The sequence below is a fragment of the Hemitrygon akajei genome, unplaced genomic scaffold (genome assembly GCF_048418815.1).
Source record: "Hemitrygon akajei unplaced genomic scaffold, sHemAka1.3 Scf000120, whole genome shotgun sequence".
Classification (NCBI taxonomy): Eukaryota; Metazoa; Chordata; class Chondrichthyes; order Myliobatiformes; family Dasyatidae; genus Hemitrygon; species Hemitrygon akajei.
In genome coordinates this window covers 612,666-627,919 of record NW_027332006.1, presented here as the reverse complement: position 1 = coordinate 627,919, position 15,254 = coordinate 612,666, and the positions used below count along the sequence as shown (strand labels likewise).

Here is a 15,254-nt window from a genome sequence, read left to right as displayed (position 1 = left end):
CCAAATTGATCTTGAATGTTCAAATCTAATGTACATCGACTAATTCCGATGGCAGCACGTTGCACGCTCTCAGCAACCTCTGAGTGAACAAGTTCACCCTCATATTGCCTTTGACCTGTCATCGTTACCCCATGATCTCTAATTCCAGTCCCACCCAACCTCAGTAGTAAATGTCTTTTCACACTTACTCTATCTATACCTTTCATAAGCTTGTATACCTCTGTCACATCTCTATTGGTCCTCCTACACTCTATTGAAATAACATCCTAGCCTATTCACACGTTCTCTATATCTCAGGTCCTCAAGTCCTGGCAACAATCTGTATTTTTTTCTGCACTCGTTCAATCTTATTGATATCCTTCCGAGAGGTAGGTGCACACATTGCTTCTTTAGTCTCTGCCACATCAATTTTGACATAATATTCCAACTTTTGTATTCAATATTTTGATTTATGAAGGCTCATGTCCGAAAAGCTTTACAACGCCATCTACCTTCGACAACACTTTCAAGAAATTTTGGATCTGTATCACTTTGCAGGATCTCATCACACTTCCTACTCTTGTCATTGGTACCAACGTGGACAACGACCTCTGGCAGCTAATCCTGCCCTTAAGAAAGTTTCAGAGTCGATACGAGATATAAATGACGTTGGCAAGACACCATCCAAAATTCCTGTTCTTGTAAATAGAATCTCCAGTCTGTTCTCCTAACCATTGAATTCCCCCTGTCAGTGCAGATCAGCACTTCTCATCCCTTCCGAGTCACAAAGCCAAACTCAGAGCCAGAGGCATAATCACCGTGGCTTTCCTCTGCTAGGCCATACCCCGAAACAGAAATCCGTACACCTGTTACAGAGGAGTTTCCTGCAGTGGCTGCCTGTTCCCTTCCCTCTCCTGACAGTCACCCAGTTCCCTGTGTCCTGCCCCTTGTGTATAGCTCCCTCCCTGTATAGCCTGTCAGTCAATCTCTCAGCCTCCGGAATGATCCTGAGTTCACCCAGCTCCAGCTCCAATTCCTCAGCACAGTCTGTATTAAGCTGCAGCTGGATGAAATTCCTGAAGGTGTAGTTATCGGGGACACTGAATGTCTCCCTGTCTTGCCGCACCCTGTAGGAAGAGCATCCCACTATCCTGCCTGGCGTTCCCACTGCTCTAACAGTGAAAAAGAGAAGGGAAATGTTACCCAAGATCTACCTAAAGCCTCCGCCTCTCCTCACTGAACCCTCTCTAACACAAACCTACTCTATCCCTGGCTCACTCACACTATGTCTGCTCTGTTTAAACCTTGCCAAGTGGATAAGTACCCCGCAATCTGTGGCGTTCAGAAAGTCATCACAGGCCACACTAACTTCTTTTAAGTTCTTTTTCCTGCTACGAACAATTGCTGTCAGTGATCTGTGATGAGCAGAGTGTGCTGGGTCAGTCCATGTTCAGGGTAGATTTGCACCCATCCCTCCGTTCCTCAATATATTCCTCATTGTTCATTACAGAGTGTGACTGAGCTCGCGGAGAAGGGAAACCGAGCGGGCGCTTCCAAACTCCTCCTGGATCTGGTGATGGAGAGGGGCTCCGGGGCCCGGAGGGTGATGTGGGAATCCTTTGTGAAACTACATCACCATTTACCGAAGTTGAGCAGAATATTGGAGGAAATACGGGAACGAGGTATGGTGAACAATATACTGTGTTACAGATGTGAATGCTGATGAATTTACAGTATTATACAGAACAGACTTCATGCAGGTTAATCTGTTTGAACAGGTGACGGCCAGTTCGCCTACATGGACACTGAGCGGGGTTTATCTGAAGTGCCCGCGCATCTGAAAGGTAAGAGATGGAACAGAAATCCTAAAGTCTGTATTTCACACTGAGAGTCTGAATACCTGTCTTTAGAGGCCTGTTTAGAGACCGTCAGAGTCTGGGAGACAGGTTTTTGTTGTTATTTCACACTGAGAGTCTGAATAAGTCTCTTTAGAGGCCTGTTTAGAGACTGTCAGAGTCTGGGAGACAGGTTTTTGTTGTTATTTCACACTGAGAGTCTGAATACGTCTCTTTAGAGGCCTGTTTAGAGACTGTCAGAGTCTGGGAGACAGGTTTTTGTTGTTATTTCACACTGAGAGTCTGAATACGTCTCTTTAGAGGCCTGTTTAGAGACTGTAAGAGTCTGGGATACAGGTTTTGTTGTTGTGGCTGGAGGACATGAAGCAATTTGCATTTGTCACAACACCTTTTCTGTAGGGCCGAATATCTGGAGATTTGACAAAACTGAAGCCAAACCATTTCAATTGGAACATCCAACTCTAGCACGGGAAATCTCACACCTCTGATCCAAACTGGAGCCGAGATTTGTTGTTATTCCTCCATAAGAACATGACATGGGAGCAGAATTAGGCCATTCAGCCCATCAGTCTGCTCCGCCATTCCATCATGGCTGATCCCCGATTCCACTCAACACCATACACCTGCCTTTTCGCCATATCCTTTGATGCCCTGTCCAATCAGGAACTTCTGCCTTCATTACACCCATGGACTCGGCCTCCACTGCAGTCTGAGGCAGAGCCTTACAGAGAGTCATCACTCCCTGGCTCAAAGAATCCTCCTTACCTGTTGTAAAGGATCGCCCCTCAATTTTGAGGCTCTGGCCCCTAGTTCTGGATGCACCTACCACAGGAAACATCCTTTCAACATCTGGTCCTTTCAACATTCTGCAGGTTTAAAAGAGATTCCCTTGCATTCCTTAAAATTTCAGTAAGTACAGGCCCAAAGTTGCCAAAACACGCCTCATATGTTAATCCCTTCATTCCTGGAATCATCCTCTTGAATCTCCTCTGGACTCTCTCTAATGACCACACATCTTTTCAGAGGTACGGGGCGCAAAGCTGTTGACAACACTCCTGTAGTGCAGCCTGACTACAGTCTTGTAAAGGCTCAGCATTTATATGCTATTCTCTTTTTTGCTGCCTTTACCACAGACTTGACCTTTAAATTAATCTTCTGTGAGTTTTGCTCGAGGCTCCGAGGTCCCTCTGAAGTCGCTCTGCATCTCTGATTCTTGGACCTTCTACCCGTTTAGATAATAGTCCTCTCCTTTCACCAAAATGCATTATCATACATTTCCAACACTGTATTCCATCTGCCACCTTTTTGCCCATTTTTCCAATTTGCCTCAGCACTACCGGCCCCTCCACCTATCTTCGTATTATCCGCAAACTTTGCCACAAATCCATTCATTCCATCATCTAAATCACTGACAATCAATCTGAAAGTCAGTGGTCCCAATACTGATCCCTGCGGAACACCACCAATCACTGGCAGCCAACCAGAAAAGGCCCCTTTTATTCCCACTCGCTGCCTGCTGCCTGTCTGCCATTCCACTACACGTGCCAGTATCTTTCCTGTGACGCCATAGATTTCTATCTGGTTAAGCAGACATATGTGTGGCAGCTTATCAAATGCCTTCTGAAAATCCAAGTAAATGGCACCCACTGACTCCTTTGTCCAGACTGCTTCTTACTTCCACCGTGAAATCTAACAGAACCATTGCAAACTTATATTGTCATTAGTCTCCAAGTACCTCAAAACCTCAACCTTAATAAGAGACTCCAACTCTTTCCCAGTCGCTGAGGTTTGGATAACTGGCCTATAATGTTCCTTCTTTTGCCTTCCTCCCTTCTTAAAGACTAGAGTGACAATTGCAATCTTCCAGTCCTCCAGGACCATGCCAGAATAAAGTGATTCTTCAAAGATCATGATCAATCCATCTGTCATCACTTCAGCAACCTCTCTCGGATCTCTGGGATGCAGTCCATCTGGCCCAGGTGACTTTGCACCTTAAGAGCTTTCAGTATGCCGAGATGTTTTACTTTTGTAATAGCAATGGCACTCACTCCTACTGCCTGTCACTCGCAGACCACTGCATGCTGCTAGCGTCTGGAACAGTGAAGATATATGCAGAGAGCACATTATCCAGTGTTCCAGCATGGACTCTCACCTCCCTTTTAATCTTTATATAACTGAAAAAAAGTGTTTATTATCCTGCTTTATATTATTGGCTTTTCTGCCCTCATATTTCATCTTTTCCCTACTTATAGCTTTTTTAGTAGACTATTGTTGTATGCCCTTTCCTTGGCTTTTATGCAATCCTTATCTTCCATGGTTGCCTACACGTGTCACTTGAGAACTTTTTCCTCCGTGGGCCGTATCCATCCTGCAACTTGAGACCTATTCCCAGAAGCTTCAGCCATCTCCGCTAGTATCCTTCTCCAATCTACCTGGGAAAGCTTCTCTCTCGTGCCTCTGTAATTCGCTTTATTCCATTGCGACCATCTCCGCTAGTATCCTTCTCCAATCTACCTGGGAAAGCTTCTCTCTCGTGCCTCTGTAATTCGCTTTATTCCATTGCGATCATCTCCGCTAGTATCCTTCTCCAATCTACCTGGGAAAGCTTCTCTCTCGTGCCTCTGTAATTCACTTTATTCCATTGCGACCATCTCCGCTAGTATCCTTCTCCAATCTACCTGGGAAAGCTTCTCTCTCGTGCCTCTGTAATTCACTTTATTCCATTGCGACCATCTCCGCTAGTATCCTTCTCCAATCTACCTGGGAAAGCTTCTCTCTCGTGCCTCTGTAATTCGCTTTATTCCATTGTGATCATCTCCGCTAGTATCCTTCTCCAATCTACCTGGGAAAGCTTCTCTCTCGTGCCTCTGTAATTCGCTTTATTCCATTGCGACCATCTCCGCTAGTATCCTTCTCCAATCTACCTGGGAAAGCTTCTCTCTCGTGCCTCTGTAATTCACTTTATTCCATTGCGATCATCTCCACTAGTATCCTTCTCCAATCTACCTGGGAAAGCCTCTCTCTCGTGTCTCTGTAATTCGCTTTATTCCATTGCGATCATCTCCGCTAGTATCCTTCTCCAATCTACCTGGGAAAGCTTCTCTCTCGTGCCTCTGTAATTCGCTTTATTCCATTGCGATCATCTCCGCTAGTATCCTTCTCCAATCTACCTGGGAAAGCTTCTCTCTCGTGCCTCTGTAATTCGCTTTATTCCATTGCGATCATCTCCGCTAGTATCCTTCTCCAATCTACCTGGGAAAGCTTCTCTCTCGTGCCTCTGTAATTCGCTTTATTCCATTGCGATCATCTCCGCTAGTATCCTTCTCCAATCTACCGGGGAAAGCTTCTCTCTCGTGTCTCTGTAATTTGCTTTATTCCATTGTGATCATCTCCGCTAGTATCCTCCTCCAATCTACCTGGGAAAGCTTCTCTCTCGTGCCTCTGTAATTCGCTTTATTCCATTGCGATCATCTCCGCTAGTATCCTTCTCCAATCTACCTGGGAAAGCTTCTCTCTCGTGCCTCTGTAATTCGCTTTATTCCATTGCGATCATCTCCGCTAGTATCCTTCTCCAATCTACCGGGGAAAGCTTCTCTCTCGTGTCTCTGTAATTCGCTTTATTCCATTGCGATCATCTCCGCTAGTATCCTTCTCCAATCTACCTGGGAAAGCTTCTCCCTCGTGCCTCTGTAATTCGCTTTATTCCATTGTGATCATCTCCGCTAGTATCCTTCTCCAATCTACCTGGGAAAGCTTCTCTCTCGTGCCTCTGTAATTCGCTTTATTCCATTGCGGCCATCTCCGCTAGTATCCTTCTCCAATCTACCTGGGAAAGCTTCTCTCTCGTGCCTCTGTAATTCGCTTTATTCCATTGTGACCATCTCCGCTGGTATCCTTCTCCAATCAACCTGGGAAAGCTTCTCACTCGTGCCTCTGTAATTCGCTTTATTCCATTGCTATCATCTCCGCTAGTATCCTTCTCCAATCTGCCTGGGAAAGCCTCTCTCTCGTGTCTCTGTAATTCGCTTTATTCCATTGCGATCATCTCCGCTAGTATCCTTCTCCAATCAACCTGGGAAAGCTTCTCATTCGTGCCTCTGTAATTCGCTTTATTCCATTGCGATCATCTCCGCTGGTTTCCTCCTCCAATCTACCTGGGAAAGCTTCTCTCTCGTGCCTCTGTAATTCGCTTTATTCCATTGCGATCATCTCCGCTAGTATCCTTCTCCAATCTACCTGGGAAAGCTTCTCTCTCGTGCCTCTGTAATTCGCTTTATTCCATTGCGATCATCTCCGCTAGTATCCTTCTCCAATCTACCTGGGAAAGCTTCTCTCTCGTGCCTCTGTAATTCGCTTTATTCCATTGCGATCATCTCCGCTAGTATCCTTCTCCAATCTACCTGGGAAAGCTTCTCTCTCGTGCCTCTGTAATTCGCTTTATTCCATTGCGATCATCTCCGCTAGTATCCTTCTCCAATCTACCGGGGAAAGCTTCTCTCTCGTGTCTCTGTAATTCGCTTTATTCCATTGTGATCATCTCCGCTAGTATCCTCCTCCAATCTACCTGGGAAAGCTTCTCTCTCGTGCCTCTGTAATTCGCTTTATTCCATTGCGATCATCTCCGCTAGTATCCTTCTCCAATCTACCGGGGAAAGCTTCTCTCTCGTGTCTCTGTAATTCGCTTTATTCCATTGCGATCATCTCCGCTAGTATCCTCCTCCAATCTACCTGGGAAAGCTTCTCTCTCGTGTCTCTGTAATTCGCTTTATTCCATTGCGATCATCTCCGCTAGTATCCTCCTCCAATCTACCTGGGAAAGCTTCTCTCTCGTGCCTCTGTAATTCGCTTTATTCCATTGCGATCATCTCCGCTAGTATCCTTCTCCAATCTACCTGGGAAAGCTTCTCTCTCGTGCCTCTGTAATTCGCTTTATTCCATTGCGATCATCTCCGCTAGTATCCTTCTCCAATCTACCTGGGAAAGCTTCTCTCTCGTGCCTCTGTAATTCGCTTTATTCCATTGCGATCATCTCCGCTAGTATCCTTCTCCAATCTACCTGAGAAAGCTTCTATCTCGTGCCGCTGTAATTCGCTTTATTCCATTGCGATCATCTCCGCTAGTATCCTTCTCCAATCTACCTGAGAAAGCTTCTCTCTCGTGCCTCTGTAATTCGCTTTATTCCATTGAGATAATCTCCGCTAGTATCCTTCTCCAATCTACCTGGTAAAGCTTCTCTCTCGTGCCTCTGTAATTCGCTTTATTCCATTGCGATCATCTCCGCTAGTATCCTTCTCCAATCTACCTGGGAAAGCTTCTCTCTCGTGCCTCTGTAATTCGCTTTATTCCATTGCGACCATCTCCGCTAGTATCCTTCTCCAATCTGCCTGGGAAAGCTTCTCTCTCGTGCCTCTGTAATTCGCTTTATTCCATTGCGATCATCTCCGCTAGTATCCTTCTCCAATCTACCTGGGAAAGCTTCTCTCTCGTGCCTCTGTAATTCGCTTTATTCCATTGCGATCATCTCCGCTAGTATCCTTCTCCAATCTACCTGGGAAAGCTTCTCTCTCGTGCCTCTGTAATTCGCTTTATTCCATTGTGATCATCTCCGCTAGTATCCTTCTCCAATCTACCTGGGAAAGCTTCTCTCTCGTGCCTCTGTAATTCGCTTTATTCCATTGCGACCATCTCCGCTAGTATCCTTCTCCAATCTACCTGGGAAAGCTTCTCTCTCGTGCCTCTGTAATTCACTTTATTCCATTGCGATCATCTCCACTAGTATCCTTCTCCAATCTACCTGGGAAAGCCTCTCTCTCGTGTCTCTGTAATTCGCTTTATTCCATTGCGATCATCTCCGCTAGTATCCTTCTCCAATCTACCTGGGAAAGCTTCTCTCTCGTGCCTCTGTAATTCGCTTTATTCCATTGCGATCATCTCCGCTAGTATCCTTCTCCAATCTACCTGGGAAAGCTTCTCTCTCGTGCCTCTGTAATTCGCTTTATTCCATTGCGATCATCTCCGCTAGTATCCTTCTCCAATCTACCTGGGAAAGCTTCTCTCTCGTGCCTCTGTAATTCGCTTTATTCCATTGCGATCATCTCCGCTAGTATCCTTCTCCAATCTACCGGGGAAAGCTTCTCTCTCGTGTCTCTGTAATTTGCTTTATTCCATTGTGATCATCTCCGCTAGTATCCTCCTCCAATCTACCTGGGAAAGCTTCTCTCTCGTGCCTCTGTAATTCGCTTTATTCCATTGCGATCATCTCCGCTAGTATCCTTCTCCAATCTACCTGGGAAAGCTTCTCTCTCGTGCCTCTGTAATTCGCTTTATTCCATTGCGATCATCTCCGCTAGTATCCTTCTCCAATCTACCGGGGAAAGCTTCTCTCTCGTGTCTCTGTAATTCGCTTTATTCCATTGCGATCATCTCCGCTAGTATCCTTCTCCAATCTACCTGGGAAAGCTTCTCTCTCGTGCCTCTGTAATTCGCTTTATTCCATTGCGACCATCTCCGCTAGTATCCTTCTCCAATCTACCTGGGAAAGCTTCTCTCTCGTGCCTCTGTAATTCGCTTTATTCCATTGCGATCATCTCCGCTAGTATCCTTCTCCAATCTACCGGGGAAAGCTTCTCTCTCGTGTCTCTGTAATTTGCTTTATTCCATTGTGATCATCTCCGCTAGTATCCTCCTCCAATCTACCTGGGAAAGCTTCTCTCTCGTGCCTCTGTAATTCGCTTTATTCCATTGCGATCATCTCCGCTAGTATCCTTCTCCAATCTACCTGGGAAAGCTTCTCTCTCGTGCCTCTGTAATTCGCTTTATTCCATTGCGATCATCTCCGCTAGTATCCTCCTCCAATCTACCTGGGAAAGCTTCTCTCTCGTGCCTCTGTAATTCGCTTTATTCCATTGCGATCATCTCCGCTAGTATCCTTCTCCAATCTACCTGGGAAAGCTTCTCTCTCGTGCCTCTGTAATTCACTTTATTCCATTGCGATCATCTCCACTAGTATCCTTCTCCAATCTACCTGGGAAAGCCTCTCTCTCGTGTCTCTGTAATTCGCTTTATTCCATTGCGATCATCTCCGCTAGTATCCTTCTCCAATCTACATGGGAAAGCTTCTCTCTCGTGCCTCTGTAATTCGCTTTATTCCATTGCGATCATCTCCGCTAGTATCCTTCTCCAATCTACCTGGGAAAGCTTCTCTCTCGTGCCTCTGTAATTCGCTTTATTCCATTGCGATCATCTCCGCTAGTATCCTTCTCCAATCTACCTGGGAAAGCTTCTCTCTCGTGCCTCTGTAATTCGCTTTATTCCATTGCGATCATCTCCGCTAGTATCCTTCTCCAATCTACCGGGGAAAGCTTCTCTCTCGTGTCTCTGTAATTTGCTTTATTCCATTGTGATCATCTCCGCTAGTATCCTCCTCCAATCTACCTGGGAAAGCTTCTCTCTCGTGCCTCTGTAATTCGCTTTATTCCATTGCGATCATCTCCGCTAGTATCCTTCTCCAATCTACCTGGGAAAGCTTCTCTCTCGTGCCTCTGTAATTCGCTTTATTCCATTGCGATCATCTCCGCTAGTATCCTTCTCCAATCTACCGGGGAAAGCTTCTCTCTCGTGTCTCTGTAATTCGCTTTATTCCATTGCGATCATCTCCGCTAGTATCCTTCTCCAATCTACCTGGGAAAGCTTCTCTCTCGTGCCTCTGTAATTCGCTTTATTCCATTGCGACCATCTCCGCTAGTATCCTTCTCCAATCTACCTGGGAAAGCTTCTCTCTCGTGCCTCTGTAATTCGCTTTATTCCATTGCGATCATCTCCGCTAGTATCCTTCTCCAATCTACCGGGGAAAGCTTCTCTCTCGTGTCTCTGTAATTTGCTTTATTCCATTGTGATCATCTCCGCTAGTATCCTCCTCCAATCTACCTGGGAAAGCTTCTCTCTCGTGCCTCTGTAATTCGCTTTATTCCATTGCGATCATCTCCGCTAGTATCCTTCTCCAATCTACCTGGGAAAGCTTCTCTCTCGTGCCTCTGTAATTCGCTTTATTCCATTGCGATCATCTCCGCTAGTATCCTTCTCCAATCTACCGGGTAAAGCTTCTCTCTCGTGCCTCTGTAATTCGCTTTATTCCATTGCGATCATCTCTGCTAGTATCCTTCTCCAATCTACCTGGGAAAGCTTCTCTCTCGTGCCTCTGTAATTCGCTTTATTCCATTGCGACCATCTCCGCTAGTATCCTTCTCCAATCTGCCTGGGAAAGCTTCTCTCTCGTGCCTCTGTAATTCGCTTTATTCCATTGCGATCATCTCCGCTAGTATCCTTCTCCAATCTACCTGGGAAAGCTTCTCTCTCGTGCCTCTGTAATTCGCTTTATTCCATTGCGATCATCTCCGCTAGTATCATTCTCCAATCTGCCTGGGAAAGCTTCTCTCTCGTGCCTCTGTAATTCGCTTTATTCCATTGCGACCATCTCCGCTAGTATCCTTCTCCAATCTACCTGGGAAAGCTTCTCTCTCGTGCCTCCGTAATTTGCTTTATTCCATTGCGACCATCTCCGCTAGTATCCTTCTCCAGTCTACCTGGGAAAGCTTCTCTCTCGTGCCTCTGTAATTCGCTTTATTCCATTGCGATCATCTCCGCTAGTATCCTTCTCCAATCTACCTGGGAAAGCTTCTCTCTCGTGCCTCTGTAATTCACTTTATTCCATTGCGATCATCTCCGCTAGTATCCTTCTCCAATCTACCTGGGAAAGCCTCTCTCTCGTGCCTCTGTAATTCGCTTTATTCCATTGCGATCATCTCCGCTAGTATCCTTCTCCAATCTGCCTGGAAAATCTTCTCTCTCGTGTCTCTGTAATTCGCTTTATTCCATTGCGATCATCTCCGCTAGTATCCTTCTCCAATCTACCTGGGAAAGCTTCTCTCTCGTGCCTCTGTAATTCGCTTTATTCCATTGCGATCATCTCCGCTAGTATCCTTCTCCAATCTACCTGGGAAAACTTCTCTCTCGTGCCTCTGTAATTCGCTTTATTCCATTGCGATCATCTCCGCTCGTATCCTTCTCCAATCTACCTGGGAAATCTTCTCTCTCGTGCCTCTGTAATTCGCTTTATTCCATTGCGATCATCTCCACTAGTATCCTTCTCCAATCTACCTGGGAAAGCTTCTCTCTCGTGCCTCTGTAATTCACTTTATTCCATTGCGATACTGATACTGTAAATTATGCTTCTCCTTCTCAGACTGTATTATGAATTCTCTCATATTATGATCACTACCTCTTAATGGTTCTTTTACATTAAGCTCCCTCATAAGATCAGGGCTATTACACAACACCCAATCAAAGACAGCCTTTCACTGAGTCGTCTCAAGCACAAGCTGCTCTAAAACGCTATCTCGTGGGAATTCAATAAATTCCCTCTCTTGCGATCAGACTCCTGACGTTTGTTCGATTTTCTTATTTCCCGTGCACATTGAAGTCCTTCATTACAACTGCGTCATTGGCTTTAACACACGCCTTTTCCAACTCCCTTTGCAATCTCAATCCCACACAGTCGCTATTTTCAGGCCAATATAGGGTCCCTATAAAGCTTTTTTTTTTAACACTTACAGTTTCCTATCTCCACCCACAAAGCTTCAACATTCTCTAACCCTATGTCACCTCTTTCTACAGATGTGATTCCACCTCGAACCAGCACAGCCACATCACCAACGCCTATGCCTTCTTGCCCGTCCTTTCAATAAGACGTAAATATTTTAACGTTAAGCTCCCAGCTATGGTCTTCTTTCAGCCAGGACTCGGTGATGCCGACAACATCATACCGACCAATCTCTAATTGCGCCAAAAGTTCGTCCACCTTATTCTGAATGTTGCGTGCATTTAAATACAATGCGTTTAGTCCAGCATCTCCGCCCTTTTGAATGTTTTCTATGCAGTACAATTTAACACTTTGCTCTGTCTGTATTTGAACCCAGTCATTGGCTTGTCCTTCCTTACATTCATGTTAAACCCATCATCTACTTGTAAAACTGCTGGTTCATCCACAGCTCTATCGTCCTAGTTCCAGTCCCCCAGTCATTTCAGGTTAAAACACTCCCAACAGCTCCAGTTAATCTGCCCAAAAGAATATTGGTCCTCATCGGATTCACGTGCAACCCGTGCCTTTTGTACAGGTCCTACCTACCCCGGAAGTGGTCCCAATTATCCAGAATTCTGAATTCCTGCCCCCTGCTCCAAATGCTCCGCCATACCTTTCTCTGCCACCTCATTCTATTCCTATTGCCACTGTCGGGTGGCACAGGCAGCAATCCTGAGATCACTACTTTTGAGGTCCTGCTCCTCAGCTTTTTTCCTAACCCCCTGTGTTCGGTTTTCCAGACCTCCTCCGTTTTCTCTTCCTATGTCATTGTTACCAACGTTTGTCACGACTTCTGGCTGCTCAACCTCCCTTCTTAGGATATTGTGGACGCGTCCAGAAACATTTCGGACAATGGCACCTGAGAGGCAAAGTACCATCGGTGTCCACAGAATCGCCTACCTGTCCTCCTGACTTTAGAGTTCCCTATTACCGCTGCCATCCTCTTCAGCTTCCTGCTCTTCTGCACATCATCGGGGAATTGCCTGGGTTCATGTACCGGCTCCTCGGAGAATAAGAGACTGTAGACCAGTGCGGGGTGTGTTACATTGTGACTGGTTCAGCCTGGAAAAGGAAACTGAAATTATGTTCCTTTTCTGTGGCTCAGTACTGACAGCTTCATCCGAAAGGAGTGTCAAGAACATGGGGTCCATTGTCAGAAAAGTAAAAGTCAGTAGAGCCAGTAAATGCCCCCCCCCCCCCACTGTTACCCTCTGCAGGGTTGCACAGTTCAGCAGAAGCTGAGCAGTGAAAGCAGTGAAACCACCCGCTCCACACAACACTCTCCTCTCCAGAATCACGTGTGCACTTGGTGCTCGCGGGAACACCGGGGAATCTGCAAACTACCAACAGAGGGGAGAGTGGAGCCTTTAACAGCGGATCTGAATCTGATCAGAACTGTTTCTGGGCCATCGTCCATTTTCAGACACTGTAATCTCTGATCACCCGATTTCACCCAAACAGTGTCTTTAACGAGTATTTTTTTTATTAAAGAAAATATGTTGTGAGCTCCATGTTCATCAGATCAGGCATTGACAACCTATTTCTGTCCGTCATAAGATGTTCGAAGGAAACACATGGAGACTCTGCGGGTACAGACTGAAACACTGAGAGTGAACACGATCCTGATGAGGGAGAAGGTGAAGGTTTTCCAGCTGGTTGATCGATACGCTGAGCTCACGGTCATTTCTACTGTTCGAGATCGGAGACTGGTGGAACATGAGCTGCTGGCAAGAGGCAGAGACCACGAGGAGTGGAGAGAAAAAGATCTCCGTGGTAAGCTGGAAAAAATCCGGACTGATCAGTTATTCAAGAAGAGCTTTGTTCAAAAATTGAAAAGATCTGTCTTTAGAAACAAATCCGGGATGTCCGCAGCAGTGGCTGGAGTCCCAGGGATCGGGAAAACAACAATGGTACAAAAGATTGTTTATGACTGGGCCACGGGGAAGATATACCAACAATTCCAGTTTGTCTTCAGTTTCAAATTCCGGGATTTAAACAGCATTAGCTGCAGAATAAACCTGAAAGAACTGATTCTGCATCATTACCCCTACTTTGGGAATATCCTGGGAGAGGTCTGGAAACACACAGAGGGACTGCTGTTTATATTCGATGGATTGGATGAAATCAAGGACAAAATCAACTTTGTTGATGGTCGGAGAGACACAGAATCACAGTACAGAGATCCTGAATTCAAGTGCAACGTGTCTGAAATTGTGTACAGTTTAATCCAGGGCAAGCTGCTCCCAGGGTGTTCAGTGCTGGTGACCACCCGCCCCACTGCGTTACATTTATTGGAAAAGGCTGAGATCGGTGTCTGGGCTGAAATCCTGGGATTTGTTGGTGAGGAACGGATGGAATACTTCATCAGGTATTTTGAAGATCAGACGGTGGCAGAAGCTGTTTTCAAACACGTGGAGGAGAACGAGATCCTGTACACCATGAGCTACAACCCATCCTACTGCTGGATCCTCGCTCTGGCACTGGGCCCCTTTTTCACACAAAGAGTCAGGGACCCGCAGCGAGTTCCCAAGACCATCACCCAACTGTACTCCTACTATATTTACAACATCCTGAAAAACCACGGCCGTGAGATTGAGAAACCCCGTGATGTGTTACTCAGGGTTGGTCAGATGGCCTTCAGAGGATTGTCCGAGAGGAAGATTGTGTTTACAGATGGAGATTTGATCAACTACAATCTGAAGCCTTCCCCGTTCCTGTCCGGGTTCCTTATGGAGCTTTTGGAGAGAGAGGATTCTGCCCGGAGCGTGGTGTACACATTCCCACACCTCACCATCCAAGAGTTTGTAGCTGCAGTCGCACAATTCCTGACTCAACATCCCAGGAAAATCCTGAAATTCCTCACTGAAGCCCACAACACGACAGATGGGCGATTTGAGGTATTTCTCCGTTTTGTTGCTGGTCTCTCCTCCCCAATGACAGCTCGGGGCCTGGAGGAGTTTCTGGGTCCATTTCCTCATCAAACAACCTGCCGGGTGATTGACTGGGTGAAGGAGGAAGTTCAACACCAGAGTAGAAACACGAGGAGTGAAGCTGGTAAAAGGAGCCTCCTGAACACATTGCACTACCTGTTTGAGTCACAGAATCATGGACTGGCTCAGGCTGCACTGGGATCTGTGGAAACACTTTCATTCAGTAGAATGACACTGACCCCGGTTGACTGTGCGGTCCTGTCTCATGTCATCGGATTCTGTGACACAATAAAACACCTCAACCTGCTGGACTGCCACATTCAGAGTGAAGGAATCCAGCGGCTGGGACCCGGGCTGCACAAGTGCCAGGAGTTGAGGTAACTTGGTTTATCTCTCACTCTGAACTGTGAAACTGTTCCATTGTGTTGTTTCAATGTAAAGGAATTTGGGTAAATCTGTGGTAAATCGGATTGTGAAGAATTGTGGCAAATGCCCTCGGAGATCGGTCAGTAATTCCCCAAGGACGGGAGGGTTCTGTGGTTCCTTGTGAAGGGATGTTGGAGACTTCATCAGATCAGTGAACAACGGCCATTGGTTTAATGGTAGTAAATCACAGGAATGGCCGTGTTTCTCGCTGCCAGTGACACGTCCACTGACAATGTTCCTTCTCACTGTTACTGACACCCAGACTGACACTCACTGCAGCAGGTGGGTCAGAGATTCACACCCCCTTCCCGGTGAAGGACAGGAGACTGTCAGCAGACTGTCCCAGTGAGAAGGAAAGAAATACCATTGTGAGATTGTCCTCCCCTGCCCTTCCTCATGTGTGACTGTCACCATCAGTCCACCTGT

At 46.2% G+C, this 15,254-nt stretch overlaps 1 protein-coding gene across 1 annotated transcript in view; it reads left to right on the top strand.

Moving 5' to 3' along the window:
- The window catches only part of LOC140723606 (NACHT, LRR and PYD domains-containing protein 3-like), a 31,051-nt gene that overhangs the window by 302 nt on the left and 15,495 nt on the right, over nucleotides 1-15,254 (top strand). Inside the window, exons 2-5 of the mRNA XM_073038172.1 lie at nucleotides 1,490-1,661; nucleotides 1,758-1,823; nucleotides 13,030-14,560; nucleotides 14,630-14,779. Of these exons, the coding sequence (XP_072894273.1) occupies nucleotides 1,490-1,661; nucleotides 1,758-1,823; nucleotides 13,030-14,560; nucleotides 14,630-14,779 (1,919 nt within the window). The remainder of the gene's footprint in view (nucleotides 1-1,489; nucleotides 1,662-1,757; nucleotides 1,824-13,029; nucleotides 14,561-14,629; nucleotides 14,780-15,254) is intronic.